The sequence below is a fragment of the Accipiter gentilis genome, chromosome 29, assembly GCF_929443795.1.
Source record: "Accipiter gentilis chromosome 29, bAccGen1.1, whole genome shotgun sequence".
Classification (NCBI taxonomy): Eukaryota; Metazoa; Chordata; class Aves; order Accipitriformes; family Accipitridae; genus Astur; species Astur gentilis.
Window position 1 is genome coordinate 7309830 of NC_064908.1, and position 19539 is coordinate 7329368.

Below are 19539 nucleotides of genomic sequence, written 5' to 3' on the forward strand. Positions count from 1 at the left end.
GTGTACGTAATACATCTGACAGGCAAAGGGCACATTGCAGACAGGCTGGGCACAGTCCATGCTGCTCTGGGACTTGATGCTGTGGTCCTCAGGCTTTGAGTGGAGAGATTGTGGGTCACTTGTCTACCCTCCTTCTCCATGTAATGGGGTGACTTAATTCAGCTGTCTGCAGTGTGTGTGCTCCCAGATACCTGCCAAGTAATCAGAAGTATTGTCTGGGTGCCAGGCAGGAGCAGGAGGTCTGAAGTCTTCAAACACTGGGGTCTGGACAGGCAGCAAATCTGCCACCCAGCAAGGTGTTTAGCACAAGATTCAGTGGTCTATCTCGGCAGCACAAACTCCAGCACAAGCATGTCTGGGCACTAAAAGCCTGACCCCTCGTCTTCTCTGTGATGTCCTTCTTGTGTTGACTCTTGCACTTATTAAAAAGGATCTAGGGAAATAACTGGTAGCGCCTGCAGGCGGTTTGTGCTCACTCAGAGAAATGATGCTGCTAATAAAACTAGTAGGGGAATATTGGGCATAATTTCCACTTCAAGGAACTGAAAAAGAGTTTGACTGCACCTTGAATTTAAGTAAATGTCTGCCAGACAAAGAGAAACCTTGCGGAGAAGGAGGTGGCAGGTCAGTGTGGTGTATCCTGCAGGACACCTATGCCATTACCATTTGATTTCTGCAATTGTGGGCTGCAGCAAAGGGAGGGTTGAGGACAGCACAGGGGTGATTTGGATGTTGATGGGAAAGAACCTAACACACACATCAAACAACATATCCGCTCTTTTTGCTGGTATAAGGCTTATCTCCTTTCCTCGTGCAGCTTCTACTGTGTATCATCTTGCCACGGTGAAGCTTTTCTTCATGGGGGAAGTACTTGCCCATGGAGAAAAAGTACGGTTTGTGGTTTCCTGAAGTTCAACACAAATACGCAGCGAGCTCTGTGTGTCATGGTCCATTAATACCTCTCACCCACATCACGCATAGGACAGTGATCAAAGTCAGGAATAATAACTGAATTTAAAAAGGGAAACAATAGATTAGTTTTGGTTTGAAGGAATGGATTTCAATTCTGGAAACAAGGATTTGAAGAACGAGGTTCAGTAGATTTTAGGTTAGCAAAAGAAATGAAATCTGAAATACTTCAGAGAAGCTGAAGGAGTTGAAAAGATTCAGGCAGGGATTGGTGATTCCCAGTTTAGGTATGGAAAGCAATGCTGTTTAGCTTGTGAGCTAGGTGCTGGTATTAGGGGTAGGAAATTGCTACTGCGTGGTAGTTCTGCAGTTCTTGAATTGAACCTTTAATTGTCCTCATTATTAATTCCCTTTTTCTTTCTTTTTTTTTCCTTCAGCATGAAAGACTTTCCAGGTAAGAATTTTATTCTTTGGCATTTTTTGTATTTAACGTTTATCAACAGCGTGTTTTTGTATGGCTTTGGGGATTCCCTGTGCTTCAAATTAACAGCATAATCTGAAGCTGGTACTGGCCATTTGGTTCCTACCCTAGCTCAAGTGTTGGGCCACTTTGCTTTCATCCTTTGTTCCTCAAGTTATTGAAAAGCTACTCTGCAGAGAAGAAAAACCCTCTGTGCCCTATTAGAAATGGAGCCCATTCCCACCATGAAGATGAGAGGTCCATGGGAAGTTACTGCCCATTTGGAGTCTGGGCTGATAGCCACTGGATTTTTTCCAGTTTTTAAAATGATGATGGCTGCCTGGCCTTCAGCAGCAATGCCCTCCTGCGGGGTGGAGGGTGCTCTCAGCCATCTCAGCACCTGTGCTCTGCCACGGCCTCGACTCCCAACCGCTTGGGCTCATACTGGCTGTCCCAAAGTAACAGCGGCTCCACGGTGCTAGATCTTCATTGTGTTTTAGGTTGGAAGCAGCTACGAACCCTACCACCAGTGACTCCTCCTACAGTGATCGTGCCTCCAGCCGCTCCAGTGCCTACACCCGGAGGGAGAACCGGTTAGCTGCCCTCAGCAGCAGAGCAGAAGAGGAGAGTAACAGGGACTATAAAAAAGTAGGATTTTTTAAATGTATTATTGTCACTGCATGTACCTTAGGAGCTGCCTGTTGCTGCAGAAACCTGCACTGAGAGTCTTTGGAAAGAAAGAGAAAAAGGTTATTTTCATTTTCCCTGTTTCCATTGCTTTTGGGCATCACACCAGCCTTTTTCAAATGCATCAGCCCTTCAGAGGGTCAAAAAAAGACAAGGGGTGAAAGGACACCATGCAAAGTCAGTTATCTGGGGGGAGGGGCATTGAGGAGTCAGGCTGGAGGAATGCTGGGAGGAATTTGAAAGGAGCAAGAAAAGATACTGTTGAGCATGCCACCATGGCGGAAGCATGCATACCCCCACAGAATTTTTTGCTGTTACAACAGTCCAGAATTATTTTTTCTATAATCTCTGAAACTTTCAGGGTAATCCTTGAAAGGCAGTGATATGGACTGCCATGCATATCTAGTATCAATGCAAAGACCATATGAAAAGTAAACAGATTAAGATGGCCTTGATTCTGAAGTGACTGTAATGCTGAAAAGCCTTGCACAGTAAGCAGCACCCTACTCTTCTTCATGAACATGTCTGGCCAGAAGAGGCAGGCAGTATGCCCACTTTGTCCTCTTAGAGTGATGGAAATTCTGCTTGTTTGAAGGAAGTGAAGGGAAGAAATCCATTTTGGAGTGGCCTAAAATTGTCCTTCTTTCTCCTTCTCTTCAAACTAAAAGCACACAAGAGCAACTAGGGTGTGTTGTGTTGGGGAGCACAACGGAATCACAGGTTCAGATACATCCAGCCTACATAACTTAGTACTTTATTATGCTTGGTAGTTTACCTAAATTAAAAGCATCCCTTTTCTTTGCCCCTTGGCTGTGTTTAAACACCCTACAAAATTAAACAGCTGTTTTCTTATTTCATGTGAATTATGAAAATGCAGGTGAAGCATCCAGACTAGTTCTGTTTGCCCCTCTTCTAATATTCTGACACGGGGGAGTGAAGCAAACCGCACAGCTGCCTCTGCTCAGTGCTGAGGACACATGTCTGCTCAGTAGCGCGGCAGAACTGGGTCTGTGCGGCAGCCAAAGAGCAGCCTGGTTAATTGAAATCTTTTATTTCATATTTCAGTTATATGAAAGTGCCCTGTCTGAAAACCAAAAGCTGAAGTCAAAACTGCAAGAAGCCCAGCTTGAGCTGGCTGACATCAAATCAAAGTTGGAAAAAGCAACCCAGGTAAGGCAAAAACCAGCTCCTAGACTGGAGAAACTGTCACTGGCCCATGACAAGCCAGTGCATGTTCCAGCATGGGAAAGGATTTAGCTCTTGGGTGGGAAGGTGCTATAGGGGAGACTTAGTTTTCACAGAAGTAACTGTGAGTGATTCTGTAAAGACTGCTTCTTCTCTGGGCAAGTGCATCTGTAGGCTGTCTAGGCCTTTGTGCAGCACCTTGTGAATGTGTCTCAGTTTTAATAGCTTTCTATTTTTAATTTACATAGCAGAAACAGGAGAAAACTTCTGACCGGTCCAGCATGCTGGAGATGGAGAAAAGGGTATGTGTCTCTGCTTTCTTCTGAGTTGCAATCTTTGCCTCGTGTTGCTCTGCAGGGCATAGTAATTTCTTGAAGGAAAGTGTTAATTAAAAGATAAGTTATATTTTTGCCTTGTGGAGCAGTGCACAGTGATAATTGTATCCTGACCTTTTCAGCGTCTGAGATTTTTCTGCTCTCTTTGCAAATCAGCTTAGTTCTGATTTCCTTCTTTTATTACAGGAAGCTGCAGACCGACGAATTGTATTGTATCGTGCTAAGAGACTGTTGGTCTATTATGCTTTAAAATATTCTTGATCCTTATAAATAAAGACTGTTTTGGGGTGGTGGGGAGAACAAGGCAAAACACTAGCTGGGTATCTATCTTGTGATTATACTTGAAATCTGAATGTATGAATGCTCCTTCCTCTTAACTGAACAGTCAGATTCATTGCAGTAAGCTAAACTGAACAGGCAGTGTCTAGCTGAATCTCTGCCTTAAGTGACCATAGCTTTGGTCAGATTGGAAGGGACACGAGTAGATCTGTAGTGCATACTAGCAGAGTCAGCCAGCTTAGTCATGCCTTTGTCCCATCATTTCATGATGACCTCCTGAGTTTCCACAGCTGCAGCCCCTTTGTCCAGTTCCTAACTATCCTCATAGTGAATTTTTTTTTTTCCTTCTATCTCGTCAGAACCTCCCCTGCTTCAGCTGTTGGCCTTTACTACTCATTCTCCCACCATGTACCTCAGTGCTTAACTAAAGCTGGAGCCTGGCTCCAGTTTCTCAGTAACGTCCACTTACATGTTGGAGGTTGCCTGAAGTGGAGGTTCCTCCTAAACTGTTTCATCTCCTGAATTTTTAGGAACCTTGCTGGATGGTCAAACCGTGTGTTTAAATTTAATTCCTACCATGAAAGACCTTAATTATTTACGTGTAAACACTTCCCAGGATTTGCCAGATATAGTCTGGAGGAGGTGTCGTTCAGGATCCCCACTTTGGACAGTTAGGCAGAGCACATCAGCCCTTAGTACAAGTGTGTGATATACCTACTGGCGCAGGTGCCAGGCTTTGACTGTTGAAGTTACCCAGGTTGCTGAAGCTGAGCTGATGCTCAGGCCATGGCACTGCCATGTAAGCTCAGCTGAGCATCTCTGCACCCTGAGACTGAGATTCTCAAAGCAGCAATCTGTGTGGGCCTGATTTCTAAATGTGCTTAAAGCAGGCTGAGTGGGGTTATCAAACATGCAGCCATCACTGTCATCTGAACATAGCTGTGGGGGGAAGTCATGACACAAGTGGAGCTTTTCTTTTGGAAAAGAAAGAGAATGTGGTGGTCAGAGCACTTGCCCTGAGTGGACATCCCCAACCAGAGGAAGCTCACACCACGCATCCCATCTCCCACCCGTGTGATGCTTCCAAGTTGGGGCAATGTCCTGCATTGCTTTTGTTGAATTAGGATCTTGATAGCCACAAATACAGGTTTCTGAGAGTCAGAGAGGAAAAAAGCGCCCAACTGTTCTCAGTGAAGACGGCATTAACTGCTTCCAGGATGGCTTACTCATTTTGCACTCATGAATCCCTGGATAAAGTGTGCTGTGGACAAAAAAAAAAAGTGACCCAGAACCTATCATCCATGGCCACACTCAAAAGCTGTGTTTTCCTCACTCTCTTCGCCTCATATTTCTTTGGAGAGGGCAAAGGAGCAGGGCAAAGAGTGTAAAGCCTGTTCCTGACCCACGTTTGCTGTTTTCTTCTGCTCAGTGCACTTTCCTGGGGCGGTTTGAGCCCTCTCATGTTGAAGAAGTCATTGGTGGAGTCCAGACGTCTCCCTAAAGGGCAAGGCAAGGGCTCTAGCTGTCCACTGAGGGCACCACAAGTACTCACATGGCAGAACCTACCTCTGTAGAAGTCCAAAATATACTGAAAGCAGTCAGCTTTACAGCTTTGAAGCCCTAAATCTTGGAGAAGCAGAATTTCCAGGCACCTTTCCCTATTCACTGTTTCTTATTTGAGTTTTGTCATTGCCTCCTTTAGTGGGGTGCAGTTAAATCCATGGCTTCACCTATAGAGCTCAAAATCACATTACATCAGCAAGTCCTGAAAACTGGGATCACTGAAGGTGGGGGTTAGTTTCATTGAAGGAGTGTGAAGAGACCTCAGGATCTGCGGAAATGGGCCCAGCACATATTGCCTGCTGGTTTACCAGCTGCCCTGTCCCATCTGATCAGCTCCTGGTTGTAACCTGTGCATTGCTTTGAGATGCCTTTCAGTGAATGCTCCTACAGAAATACAAGACTCTTATTTTTCCTTAAAAGAAAATATACTGTAAGTTTTTCGTCTAAATCCTTGTGACCATCTTTGTTATGAATCCTTGTAAACAGGAGAAGCGAGCCCTGGAACGGAAACTGTCTGAAATGGAAGAGGAGATGAAGGTAGGAAATAATCTATTCACTCTGTGTATTCTGGTTTTTATGCTTTACATTAATGTCTTTTGGGATTGTCACCCAGGAGTAGGATATTAAAGGTGTACATGGGAAGGGACTTGTGTTACCTCTCAGCGTGTTCCTTTATACAGCCAGAACTTAGTTTGATGGCCATGTTCTCCAAACATGAAATACTAATAAAACTGTCCTATTATCATTCATCAAATTGCACCATATGTTTAATTTGTTATGTTGTTTGGTCTGAGAACTGTGAAAGCTGTTCTCCTTAAATGCTTTCCAAAACTAACCTTTTGTGGCATCAATGAGTTTCAGTGTGCTGATCCTCTGTGCTCTGAATAGTCTGCGGCCCAAGTTAAGCCGTTGTGGTTCTCTCCAGATGGGTAAGAAGACAAAGCTGGCTTTTGAGATCATGCACACTAGCCAGGAAAAAACACAGAGTGTTTGTATTTCTGTACTCCTTTCCTAAAGCATGTTACTGGAATGCTGTGTCAGTAAGTCAGCCTGCAGTAGATTTCAGCAAAGAGGAATTTGCATCCTGATAAAATATGCAGCATGGCTTACTGTCACGAGACATCCGCCACCGACTGCTCCTTCGCGTTTTCCTCTCTCTCGTGGCATTGCTTCAAAGGATGGTTCTCCTCCTGCCGTGGCTTGGATGCCCTGTGAGCATGGGGCTAGCAGGGAGCAGTGCAGAGCAGGAAGCAGTGTGTTTTGCCACCTAAGTACACCTAAATCTTCACACTGATTTTGCAGCGTTACATCATTTTACACTATATTTTAATGCTCATATTCACAGAATGCCCCGCTTTGCTCTGTGCCCTGCACTTTCATTCCCTTTGAGCCAGGTGGGACCACGCTACTTTAAGAAGGAAGGACCCAAGCTGAGAGCTGTGAGCTCTCCCAGCACGGTGCACTGATGGAAACGATTTCCTGCCACCCTGGAGGATGTTCCAACTTTATGTTTCTATTTGAAGCTTCATATATTTACCGAGCACACATCTTTGAAAGGACCCATTGGCTTGTGCTGCATCTTCTACTGCAATAAGTAGCAGAATGATTTGGTGGAGTCTTACTGTAAAGGCTCGCTTGTTCTTTGGCAGAGGAGAAAATAAGTGTGGATGTGCTAGCCAGAAGGGGAAGAAGAAAGGACTGAATATGCCTAAATTCCAAATTCTTTGTTCACTGAACAGGTATCAGCCTTTAACTCCAGAGAGACCTTCCTGTAATTACAGAAATATGGCCTTCAAGAGAAAATGCAGACAGTAGCAGTTTGTGTTGGTTTTTCAGTTATGCAGATCACTCTCCAAACCGGCTCAGTCCATAGAGTAAAAGACAAATTGGTGTCCTCTAGTGGCCTGTCGGTTTTGAAACATTTATATTGCTTCAGAAAGCAATTAATGAAAGAAGGTACCTGTAGGAACTGTTGGACACAGCCAAAGCACCTCGGATTCAGGTAGTCTGGAGCTGCAGACTGATGGAAGCCAACATAGTGCAAAAGGAGAAGCACTAGAAATTTGACATGTTCTTATGTTGTCCTGAGACACATGCTGGAGACGTGAGCTACAGGAGCCTGTGGTCTAACTGATAATGAGCTATCCTCAAGAGTGGTACTTACTCTTTGCTCTCTGCTGTGTTCTTGCTGCATTGAACAACCAAAGTGGCATTTTGTTAGTAGAATAAATAGACAACAAATTTGAAAATAACCTCTTCTTAGGGTGCTAGTATGTTTCCACTAGTTTTTGCAAAAACTCGAGCATATGGTGAGTACCTCTGTGTGCTGTGATGTGTCTTTTTCAACAACTACTCAATAAAAAGGAGAATAAAATCTCTGAAGGTAAAAATGTTGAACTGCACATGTTCATAAGGAAAGCAGACTTTCGTGTCCACTTTCATCGTGCCTTAAAGCAGGACAGTCAGCCCGGTTGTGTTTGCCTAGAATGAGATAACCTCCACAGAGTATCTGCATTAATCCCTAGTGTGGAAGTTGAGCCAGGAAAACAAATCTATTAGTTCTGGTTAGACTTTCTTTCCTGCTTCTTGCACTAGCTGAATAGCTGTCAAGCAGAAAGAATAAGCGACTTAAGCAAATCTGCCAGTTTCCTTTAGCATGGAGAACAGCAAGGGGAAATAACCAAACATGCCAGGTTATTAGGTATCAGGTAATACTGTGGGTTTTGGGATTCTTCCCACTGGTCTTTGAATTGAACCAGTCCAGCATGGCTGTCATCCAGCTTTTGGATCCTGGGGTGTCTGTGTCCAGTTCTGTGCATCAGATGTTCTGGCCAGGGCTTTCCTCTTCTTGCAGCTGACTTCTTAGGAAGGTCGCAGGATGGTCCTGGGTTTCTGTGGCAGAAATGCTTTGTACTTCAGGCTATTCTTGAGGTAATGAGCTTTGTTCCTTTCGTGAGTTTAACCCCTGCTAACGAAGCAATCAAGAAATTGAGAGGAGTGGGACAAACTCCATAATATCAAGAACTCCTTGATGCCCGAGCTGCTCCTGCAGACTTGCTCTTGTGAAGGTGACAAAGTGGTGCAGCATTTTCCTAAGTGACTGCAGAATTTGACTGGAGATACAGCAACTTGGCTGAGGAAGGAGAAAGAAAATTAGCATTTGCACTGAGCTGAATTCAGTGCCAAGTGCCTGAGGTTCCAACTTAACACAGCAATTTTTCTTGAAGGTCACAGAAGCTTCTTTATTCCGTAGAAGCACTGCACCTCCTGGCTTTGTACATTGTGCATGCTTTGGGCATTTTTATTTCCCCTAGTGTTGCAGGCACAAAATCCTTTAATTGAAGGCAGGTACAGCTGAACTGAGAAACCTGCTTTCGGTAAGCCAAGTATCAAGCAGAGTGATAAGCAATCACAGCGGTATCATCCAGATTCTGGTCGTTGCCCTTGGCTTCAGTCCCAGCTTCCCAGCCTTTGCTAGGTTTCTTGGATAAATAGAAGGCTGTCCTACCTGCAGCACACACGCATTTTTACATAAGTGATCCTTTTTATCGTCTGTGACAGCATGCTGAGGCTGAGCTGTGTCTGATGGTGCCATGCTGAGGTTTTGTGCTATATTGGTATGGAAAAATAAAGGTGGTCTCACACGATCACAATCCTTTCCATCTTGCATAGCACGGCGCCGCATTTCACATATGTTTCGTGTTTTCTGCCAGCCACATGCTCAGCTGTGTTCCCTGTGATAAAACAGATGTTTGTTATCCATGGTACCACCAAAAGTAATGACTCTTCCAGTATGAACCATCCTCCAGCGGCTCCTGGGTGTGATTTATCACAGGACAGACATGTGATGTCCATCTGTGTCCTCGCTGAGCATAGGGGGAGCTGGCACAGCTTGGGCAGGTTAAGTGATGGATAAATGGCTGAGATTTGGTGAGAGGGGATCTTGCTGCTGAGTTGTCCCTGAAGCTCTCCTGCAGTTTGCTGGCTGTAGCTCTGTCTCAGGACCTGTTGATTTATCCAGTGTCAGGACTACGTTGGCATAGTCCAAGTAGCAGGAGCTGCTTTGTCCATTTGATGCCCTCGAGGGCCTCAAACCCCATCTTTTGCTGGCTCCCTGCACTCACCTGCCTTGCTTCCATGTGGTTTGCAAGGCTTTTGGACAAGGTATCTTGATTCCTTAGTGGGGAGCAGAGATAGTGCTTTTGAGTAGTTAGGAATCGAGCCAATGGATGAGGGCTACGTGAAGTACTTCTCTTTTATACAGGAGGGAGCCCTTGGACAAAATGTCCTGGGATGCAGCAGGTTCCTTGCCAACTGCAGCCAGCTCCATGTCACGCAAGTTGGGTGGAAGTTCATGCAAGTTCTTTGTATCACATTAGGTTTTCCATGCTGCTGCTGGTTAAGGATAGACAGAGACCTCCCTTTGAGCGCTTTCTGCTAATTAAATGGCAGAAAGGAATCCCCATCCCAGTAGAATCTTCCCTCCATCTCCTCCCTGCCATTGCAAGCTCACAGTTAAGAGGGCATAGGGAGGAGCATGTTGGTCTGTGGAGCTGCTTTGGTTCTCAGCTGGGATTTTTTCACTTGAACTTAAAAATACTCTTATTACAGATGTTTCCCTTCGTGCCTTCCGCTGCCCAGCGTCTGCTCCCTCCACCACGGAGGAGGGTTTCTTGTTCACGTGGCCCCGCTGCCTGACAAGCTGTTGGGAGGAAGGAGGAATAGGAAGCTGCTCAGAAAGCAGCTCTGCAGCCCTCAGCATGTCCTAGCACCCGCATTTGATATAAATGTCCAGCACATGGTTTCGCTTTAGCATCACTGGGAAAAATGTCGTCCTTGTAGAAATAGTGATGTCTGCCTGGCTTTTACCATTTTCCCATTTTGCCTTCCTCGTTGCTTTTATGTTCTGTATCTCCCTGTTGCTGCTATACCTGTGCTAGCCCCAGCTTTGGGGCTTGATTTCTACACCATCCTTTGCCCACTTTTTTCTTTTGTGACCAAGAATGCCATGTTTTCACATGCCTCCTGTGTAAGATGCTGTCATTCAAACTCCTTTAGTTAAAATGAGCAGTTTAAGGTTCTGACTTTTCACCTCTGGAGATCAGAGATAAATTGAGCTCCATGACAGAGAAGAACTGAATCTGGGCAGGGTTGAAAAACGCACACATGCCCCAGATGTTTGGCAGGACTGAAGCCTGAGCAGACCCAAGAGCCATCATTCAGGTGCTGCAGGGACGAGGGATGCAAGCAGATGTGGTATGTGTCTCAGTGGTCTGCTGTAGGACAGCAGCACTTTCAGACGCTTCAGTCTGTGCCTTTAAAGTCTCCCATGAAGCTCTGATCGCTCTTTGCTACACAAGACTGCTTTAGCTTTTAGAGGTACATGAAGAAAAGGAGTTTTAAAGAAATTCTCCATTGCCAGCAGTGTTTTCAAAGCCTGCGTAGGTGGTAAGTCAATGGTGATAATTCTCACAGTAGTTCCTAAGTCCAGGGGCTGTGTGCTGCTGGAGCTCACTCTCTGGGTAAACTAGGATCTAACCTGCAAGAGACTGTCATGCTTTGTGGTGGGAAATCCCTTTATTTGACCTTTTTAAAGGCTTTGGGGGCCCCTGGAGAAAGGGATGGTTCCCAAAACATCCTCCATGTGTTGTAAGGCTTTCCCCATACACATCTGAGCTGCTGCCCATCCAGCACTCACTGCTACTAATTTTTCTTTTATTCTCTTTTTTTCTTTTACTGCTTGTGGACTAAATTCACGTTTCTGTGCCCTTTTGTCTTCGTGGTGTGTTTTCTTTGTATTTTTCTGTCCACTCCTCTCACTCTCTGCAGAATCTCCACCAGCTCAAACAGATTCACACTCTGAGGCAGATGAATGAGCAACTGCTGGCTGAAAACAGGGCTCTGACCCGGGTCGTAGCCAGACTTTCTCTGCCTGCCAAGCCCTCCGAATCAGAGGAGCTGTAGCTGCTTTCTCTCCGGCTCATCTCGCCTCCCTCTTCCACTCTTCCAGGCAGGTCTCCGCTCCCTTGGCCGGGCTGTTCCCCCTTCCCTCGTTGCTCGAGGGTATCTGATGAAGCTTGTGGCTCAAAAGCAGCATGTGGCAAAGGATCTTCTGAAAGCCAAAAGCATGGTGTTACTGCCCAGCTGAAGGCAGGGTTTTGCTGGAGGCTCTATTCAGTCCTGTTGACTTTTGCTCTGCTTGGCAGATGATGCTGACCTCGCCGTTTTACTAACTGACTGCATCAGGGGGTTGCCTTGTCCATGTGGAGTCCATCATCTGGGAGAGAAATAGGAGGATGTGCTCCCCGCCTTGACGCGAGGGCATAGGGCTGGGTGGATGGCACTGAGGTGGCTACTGAGGAGTGATGGATCAGCTGCTTGCCTGTGGCTTAACACTGGCAAATGGCTTTGGGGTGGCTTGTCAGTGCCAATGGGTTAGCCAGCACCCCCTTCCTCATTACCTTACCTCAAAACAGGTGTTTTATGCCATGTGTCTGCTCATAATATAATTCTTTTTTAATTGGACTTAATTCAGTGAGAAGCTGGCACCCAGCAATTAAGATTATCCAAAGTCAGAATGAACATGTAATAAATTTCTAAGGATGTTATGAAAAGTGCACGTTTTAGACAGGAAGATGATTTTTTAGAAGACCTACAACTGGGCAATCCTCAGCAGGTTTTCTTTGTCACTTGAGCAAAGAGAACAAGCTCCTTCTCTCATTTTAAACAGAGATTTTTGATTTTTGAGTTCGAGTTCACAGGCTGCAGCATCCCCTCTGCCTCCTACAGTCTGGCTACAAGGCAGGTGAACCAATAGGAGGTGGACCAGGTGCGCTTTCTTTTTTCATCTTCTGTTTTAAATTCAGTGCAGAGCAATTAGTGTTTGAAATCCAAGAACAATCCATAAGCTTTGCCTTCACACGTCATGCAGTTGAATTACATCCTTTCTTGCTACTTTGTTGGTTTGGTGCTAAAATAAAGCTGTAAATGCTTCTTACTTAGGATCCTACCTGTCTTTTGCAGGTTAGTAGGGATATTCAGATCCCTTCAGACATAGCTATTTTTTAAAAAAAGGAAGAAGCAATATTCTCTCATGGGCTGGAAGTGGCACTAAGGTATAAAAAAATCTATTCTTAGCGCACAAATTATATCAAGGATGATTAACCATAGAAACAAACTAACTAGGGGAATTGTGGCTTCCCCTTCCGGGAGTCGCAGTCAAGACCACGCGTGTATCACAGGGGCTGAGAGAGGGGGTGTTTCACGTTATGTGGCCTGAATTGTGCAGATGGTCAGATTAAATGATCTCACCATCTTTATGGTTTAAATCTGCGAAAGTGTTCTCAAACTGTCACTCACTCATTCCTTCTCACAAACGGTGAGTTTAAGTCATTCTCCTTCCCAAAGTGCTTTGAGATCTGAGAGGGAAAACTGAGCAAAACTATTTCCAGACTCGGAGAAATAATGTTTCACAAACAGTAAGTCACCAGTCTGTCTTCTCCTAGGAAATAATCGCATTATTGCTTTCCCCCTGCTAACACCCATCTGCTCTGACGTGCCTTGTCTCTCGTGCAGGCTGGCTGAGACACGGGTGGACTGATCCTTCCCAGCTTGCTTATAGGTTTGCAATTCACTGCTGGTGTCCGAGCTGGAGAAGAGACACGTGTCTGCAAGCTCTGCTGATTTCTTTTCAATTCTTTTAGTAGGTCTAACACAGGGTGTTGCTAGTACCTGTAAACCTTGTCTCACTGGTGTCTGTAGACATCACAGTGATACAGTAATGTCACTGTTTTAAACTCTGACAGATTTACCATGCTGTTGCAGCAGTGGTGTTTTTCAAAGAATCTCATTTTCCAAAATCTGCATAATTTCTGAAGTGCCACCTTTTCCATTGTCACAGGTAACACAGAGCACCACTGCTCGGACCAGCCTCTAGCCCAAAACTCACTTTACACTGATGCTGCATCATGGTCAGCTTCACTGTCCCCTGCGGGCTGTGCCACATCCATCCTTACCTTTTCCAGTGAGATATTTATAAAGCTTCAGTTTTCAGGCCCCTGCCTTACCAGCCTGCTTCACGTGCAGCTTATTTTACCTGACTTGAGGGTGCTTTGCTTCGAAGGGAGGAATGCCCTTGGCCTGGGAGGAATGAAATTTTGTAACATTTATTTTTAGTTTTCAGAAAACTTCACTGGAAACTGGTGGAGTAGGGTTACAGCGGGAAACTTTTCAAGAAGCACTTGCTTTACATGTACTTATGCTCCTTCCTTTTTGAATAAATCACCTAAGTTGCACTGAAGCATGTGTGTAAGGCATAGCCATGATTAGAGCTTCCAGTACGCTGTAGAACCGGGATGGTTGCTCTCTATGATGTTGCTTCTGGGAACCTGTGACAGATTATCTCTACCAAAGCAAGTGGCAGAACTTCATATCACTAGCTCATTTGCAGTGATGGACACATTCAGGACTGCAAGGCCACCCCAGGCAGTGATGTAGAGAGGACATGGACTGTCCATCTGCAGACCCCAATAGGTGGTTGAATTGTCGTAGTGCACTGGACTGGAGGGCACCGTGCTGTGTTGTGGGTGTTAGATGAAGCTCAGGAGGAAACAGAGGAGTGCTGAGTGAGACAGCAAATGTTCTCCCTATTTCTCTGGGCTTCTGAGCACTTTGGTGATGGGCGATGCCTCTCATTTGGCCATGAGAGATGGCATAAGGAGTCATGACTGCTATTCTGGTGGCAGCCCTGTCATGGAGATGTGCCTGTCGCACCACCACTGGGTCCGGTGAGACACTTTTAAGCATCACTAGCTGAAGCTCCAGCCAGCCCATCACATAGTTTTACCTTTTCCCCAATATCCTGCCATGCTGCACTTTCCCCCTCCTCTCTCTCTCTTGCAAAACCTCCTGGCTGGAGCATCCACCACCAGTGCCAGCGGGGAGACGGGGTTAGGTGCATTGGGTCCAGGCGCGGCTTGGCCTGACAGTGAAAGGAGGGAATTGCCCTAGCAGGAGCAGTGGGAGCTGGCCTCTGCCCCAGGAGCTGCCTGTGCTCAGTGGTGGTGGTCATGGAGGGGCTGCAGATAGGAGGAACGGGCAGAAGGTTGTGGTCAGAGCTGAAACTCCAGCTTAGGAGGAAGGAGAAGGTTTAGTGGGGATTTTGAATTTGGGGGAATTCCTCTTAAGATCCACCTTTGCAGAGAGAAATCATCACTGAGCTCATACTGGTGCCATTCTTGCCTGCGTGTGACCCAGCTCCACCCTGGCTTGCTCCAGCAGGCTCCGGGGCTGGTCACCATCAGGGCTGCTGGCACCCATAGTGCGAGTTACAGCTTCTGTGTCGCACCCCGAGACAGGAGCACAGGGTCTCCTTCTAGTCCTCGAGTGGCAGGGGACAGTCCACTGAAGGTCACCCGCCTGCAGCGTGGGAAGCAAGAGGAGTCAGGAGGGGTTTTTGCCAGTGAGAGATGCTGCAAAGCTCTTGTTGAAGCTATTCTTCCTCTATTTCCAGTTAAAAGTGCTGTGGCTTTTGTCTGTGTTGCAACCCTTGGTTGAGCTTCAGCATTCAAAATTGAGCACCAAGGAGGTATCTCCAGTGTCAGTATGTTCTACAAGTCCTCTAGCCATGGCATGCGTATTTGAATTAAACATCTATGGGATCCCAAGGAGATTTGGGTTTATTCTAAAGAGATTTTGCAAGGTCCAGTCCTGAGTGACAATTATAGACCTTTGTTTTCCCCTCTGGTCGTGGCAAAATGGAAAAAAACCACATCAGGTAAACCAGCTTTATAGTTTTCTGCCGAGCCCTAGTTAGCCTCTGGGAACAGGTTTGGGATGAAACAGCTCAAAAATGGTTCCTGCCCTCCCACCCTGGGGCTGTGGCATCGCTTCTCAGCAAGGGCTTTCCCGGCTCCAGGGGCTCCATGGCTCTTTGCTGTGCTCAAGTACCCTCTTGACCCCTCCATGCCTCACAGCCAGTTTGTAAAAATTATGGAGACATTATGGAGAAATTATCAACATTAAAAGTGTGCTGCATGGAGGGAATGCAACGTCCCTGCTGTTCTCTGGGAGCCATAGGGCTTGTCCAGCCTGCAGCTCTAAGCTGTAATCCCATCTTGTCTTTGTCTCTCTCTACAGATTTTGACAGAGCTGAAGTCGGACAACCAAAGGCTGAAGGACGAGAACGGAGCCCTCATTCGTGTCATCAGCAAGCTCTCCAAATAGGAATCCTGAGCAAAGGCAGGATGAAGAGGGGTGCCCTACGCAAGCTGCCAACCCCACCACCAAGCCCTACCCCTCTCTTTTTTTTTCTCCTGTCAAGTACAGCAAGCATTTCAGCCATGGGATCAATCTGTCACACCTGCCTTGCCCTGCCCTTTGCTGTACATTCCCTTTCTGCCCTTATTTCCCCCACAACACACACCCCTGCCATTTTATTATTTTTAATTTAAGCATGTTGTGGTATCTCGGACATTTTATTCAAGGGAGAAGAGAAACATGAGGACTGGGTTTGAGCTGCCAAAACTACTTCTTCCAGAAGCCCAGTATTTGGTGTTGGACTCCAGTCTGGAGTAGGTAGCTCCTACTTTAAAAAGTGACACCTAAAGAACTAATCCAGTACATCCAAGCCCTTTACAGGTGGAAAATGTGAACATGTGCTGGGACTCTGAGGATGCACATCAACCCACTCGAGATGTGGGACTCTGGTTAAAATGTGATGCTGTGAAAGCCACCAGGGCTGATTTCTGTAACAGGCTGACTACAGCTGCTTTGCACAGAGACCTTCTTCTCCTTTCGCCCCAGTAAAATGAGTCTTTTATTTAATGTAAGATTTTGAACCTGTTCAGTAACATCAGAGCTGACTCTCGGCATCAGACCCCTTATCCCTCACCCTGCCTTTCCTTTGCAGCCTGGGTGATTCGGTATCACACTCCTGTCTCTGTTAGTAGTGTCTGCTGACTGCATCTGGACTCGTGCTGTTTGGGATAGGATGTATCACAGATACTTGCTGAGCTTTCTGAAAGGGCAGGCTTGAACCCCTAGAGATCCTATGCTGCTTTCACGTGCATATTAGCATGAATCACCTTGTAGGGGGCTGTGCCTGTGCCAGAAACCAGCTGTCTGGGACATTTTCCTGCTATCTTCATGAAGGCAGAGCCCTGTAGAGGAGTCTGGTTTGGTATTTCAGGTACCTTGGTTTGACGTGCAGCAGGAGTCTGACCAAGTGAAAGGCAGCACTGGTTTGTTTGTAGGGAGAGGGAATGCCAGGGTCCAGTCCCACCCACCCATCTGTTGGTGAAGCAGCTTGACACAGCTGGGTTTGAAGACAGAGGAGCATGAAGCAGTGATCACTTGTCCTCCCGCATGCCATGGAAAGGTGTGGGTACATTGGTGTCAAAGGGAGAAGGAGCTGCCCTTGGGTGTGCTGGTAACTGTATCACTGGGATGAAAGTCTTTTAATCTGTCAAAGGCTTGCAATAAGCCTTGACCTTGAAGGAAACCTCAAAAAAAACCCCTCCTTGATGTTATACACACTCAGAACAGTTTGAAATTGTTCTCTCTATGGGCATTTAGACAGTGGCTCCTCTATGTGCTGTGTGATTTTGATAGCAGCAGTAATCTGTCATCAGATCTGTTAAGCTTCCCCTTAATAGACTCCTCTCAAACGATACCTTCCCTCTCAGATACTTCTTCCTCTATCCAGACCACTTCCCCATCTACATCCTTCCATATTTGTCCTTTCATTTCCTTTGTCCTTTGATTTCCCTGCTCCATCTGGCTGAGTTGCAGTCTCAGTCATTGAACTTGGAGGTTGCCATGAAGAAGTTCTACCTACGTTCCCGGGCACCTCTGCTGACTGTGGGCTTGCAGCTCCCGCCACACTGGTGGGACTCTTTCTGCTATGAGAGAGATAGATGAGACACTTGAACATGAGCGTAATTCTTGAGCTTGCTCAACAGGGTAAGATTTATCTCTTATCAGCCAATCCTGGGCTTTTTGGAACCTTTTGCTGGTTATTGCTTCAGAAAGTGTTTATTTTCCTCTCCCTTGGGTTTTTTTCTTAGTTTGGTTTTGTTTCTTTTTTCTAATTCTCCATTTTTTCCCCCTTCCCCTCCCTGTCCTGCCTGTTCCCACCTCTCTAGCGGTTCTTAGAGCTGCCAGTTTTTCTCCAGGCAGCTCTAGACAGAGGTTCCTCTTCCACCACTCTTCAGCCAGCGGAGCTGTTTGTGCACGGCATGAGATGCCGTTTCTCCTGGTACACTGAGGCCCTTCCTCTGCTGCAGTGCTTTGGGGAGGAAGAGACCAAAGCTGGTAATGGCATCAGGGTTTCTGCAGAGCACTGCCTAAGCCAGGCATCCTTTTTATATTACTTTATTTTAACCCTGCTATATTTAACAGCTTTAAGTCTTGAGATCTGGTCAATGCATTTTCTGCACGCCGTTCCCACTTGGTGCACTCTTTATGTGAGTACTTCTGCGGTTCTTGATGTTTTTTCTCTTGGTGACCCACTCCTTGCTTCAGACTTGGGCTCTCTCAGCTCTAAACAGGAGTCCAGTCCCTTCTGTGCCACGCAGAGAAGATACTCACCTGCTGGGGTGCTGGTGGTTGGTGCAGCGCTGGTGTGCCAACGCGTGTGTCTTGGGTCCGTCTTGGGTCGTGCATCCCAGCAGGACAAGGGACGAGATTTCAGACTAAAGATCCTGTTCTTCTCACGAGGCAGGTTCCTGGCAGTGTGAAGAAGCCTGGTATCTGTTTTAGGGAGAGGGTTCAACCCAATCTGACAAATCCATCCTGCACTGACATTTTGCCCCTCCTACCAGGACACTCATTGCATTTTATCCTAAGGAACAGTATGCAAAGGGTGCGGAAGGCTTAATTGCTCTGCGTGGCACCTTGCGAAGCCAAACCACTTTAAATGAAGTGTCTGTTTAGCACTGGATTATCCCCCTGAACTCTGACTAGGGTAGAGGACCCACCAACAGTTTAGTCTCGCTGACTAGCCAAAGCTGTGAGTATTTCATGATGAACATGCAATTGCAAACCAAATTCTTGAGAATGAATTTTTTTGGTCTCACTTAATGCCTGACATAACCAGTGCACTGAGGAGGTAGTGAATAGGACACCTTGCACTCTGCACCTGGGACAGAGTGCAAAGCAAGCAGTTTTTAAAACTGATCCCTATTTGAACCAGAGCATTTGCCAGATGTGATCTCCATTGGAGAACACAAGCTTTTTTTCTAAGCAATTGCTTGGGGTGAATTCATTTTTATTGCTTGGGGTGAACCCGCCTATTGTGGCTGTGAGTTTGATGATGGCTCTTTGTAAATAAACTCCTTGGAGAAGCAGGACTAGCTTACGAGATGGGGAGAGAATGTATTTTTATGCAACTTTTGAGTGGCCTTTCAAACCCTGAGATGAATGATTTGTTTTACTGGTTGTTGTTATATAGTATTATAAGTATTATGTGTTTGAAAGTTTGGGAATAATATTCACATCTATGATGCTTGTAAACACAACAGTATTTATAAATGAATAAAATAAGAGTTGATAAAATAGAAGCTTTGCTTTGCTTCCATCTTTCTGGAGATGCAAGTTGTTTAGTCTAAAACACCCTGTTTTTCCCAAAATTTCCATAGCACAACAGTATCAATCATCTATAAAAGCAGAAATAACCTGCTGCAGTTACAACACAGGAAAGGCAACACTGCCCTGTGTGACTGTTCAGGGAAAGCTCAAATGAAGGAACTGTGGATGCACGTCACTGACACCCACCCACCAGCCAGGAAGGCAAACGGGAGAGGGTCCCACCTGACACCTCTGAACCACAATGGGGCTCAGGCCCATCTCCCTCCACAGTGCCAAGCCCTGGATTTGCTCTGCTCAGGAGCTTGGTCAAGACCAAACTGTAGCAAAGACATGGGCGCTGGTGCTGTATCTTGGAGCCTTTGGCCCAAGTGAGGTTGCTAGAAACCTCTGTGTATTTCAGTCTTTGGGGGTGGTTACTGCAGCTTGAGCTCTTCCCCTTGGGGTTAGGGGTGTCCAGCGCCTCTGCAAAGCAGGGCAGGATGTAAATGTGAATATATGGACCAAACTGTATGTGTTGCGGATGAAGAATTTGGT

At 46.1% G+C, this 19539-nt stretch overlaps 1 protein-coding gene across 5 annotated transcripts in view; it reads left to right on the forward strand.

Moving 5' to 3' along the window:
* Positions 1-18962, forward strand: part of PPP1R12B (protein phosphatase 1 regulatory subunit 12B) — a 124637-nt gene extending 105675 nt beyond the window's left edge. For all 5 annotated transcript variants that reach the window (XM_049832382.1, XM_049832384.1, XM_049832385.1 and 2 more), the window contains 6 exons: positions 1347-1363; positions 1870-2017; positions 3122-3226; positions 3490-3543; positions 5905-5955; positions 15556-18962. In XM_049832382.1, the coding sequence (XP_049688339.1) occupies positions 1347-1363; positions 1870-2017; positions 3122-3226; positions 3490-3543; positions 5905-5955; positions 15556-15642 (462 nt within the window). In that variant the 3' untranslated portion in view covers positions 15643-18962. The remainder of the gene's footprint in view (positions 1-1346; positions 1364-1869; positions 2018-3121; positions 3227-3489; positions 3544-5904; positions 5956-15555) is intronic.
* The last annotated feature ends 577 nt before the right edge of the window (positions 18963-19539 follow it).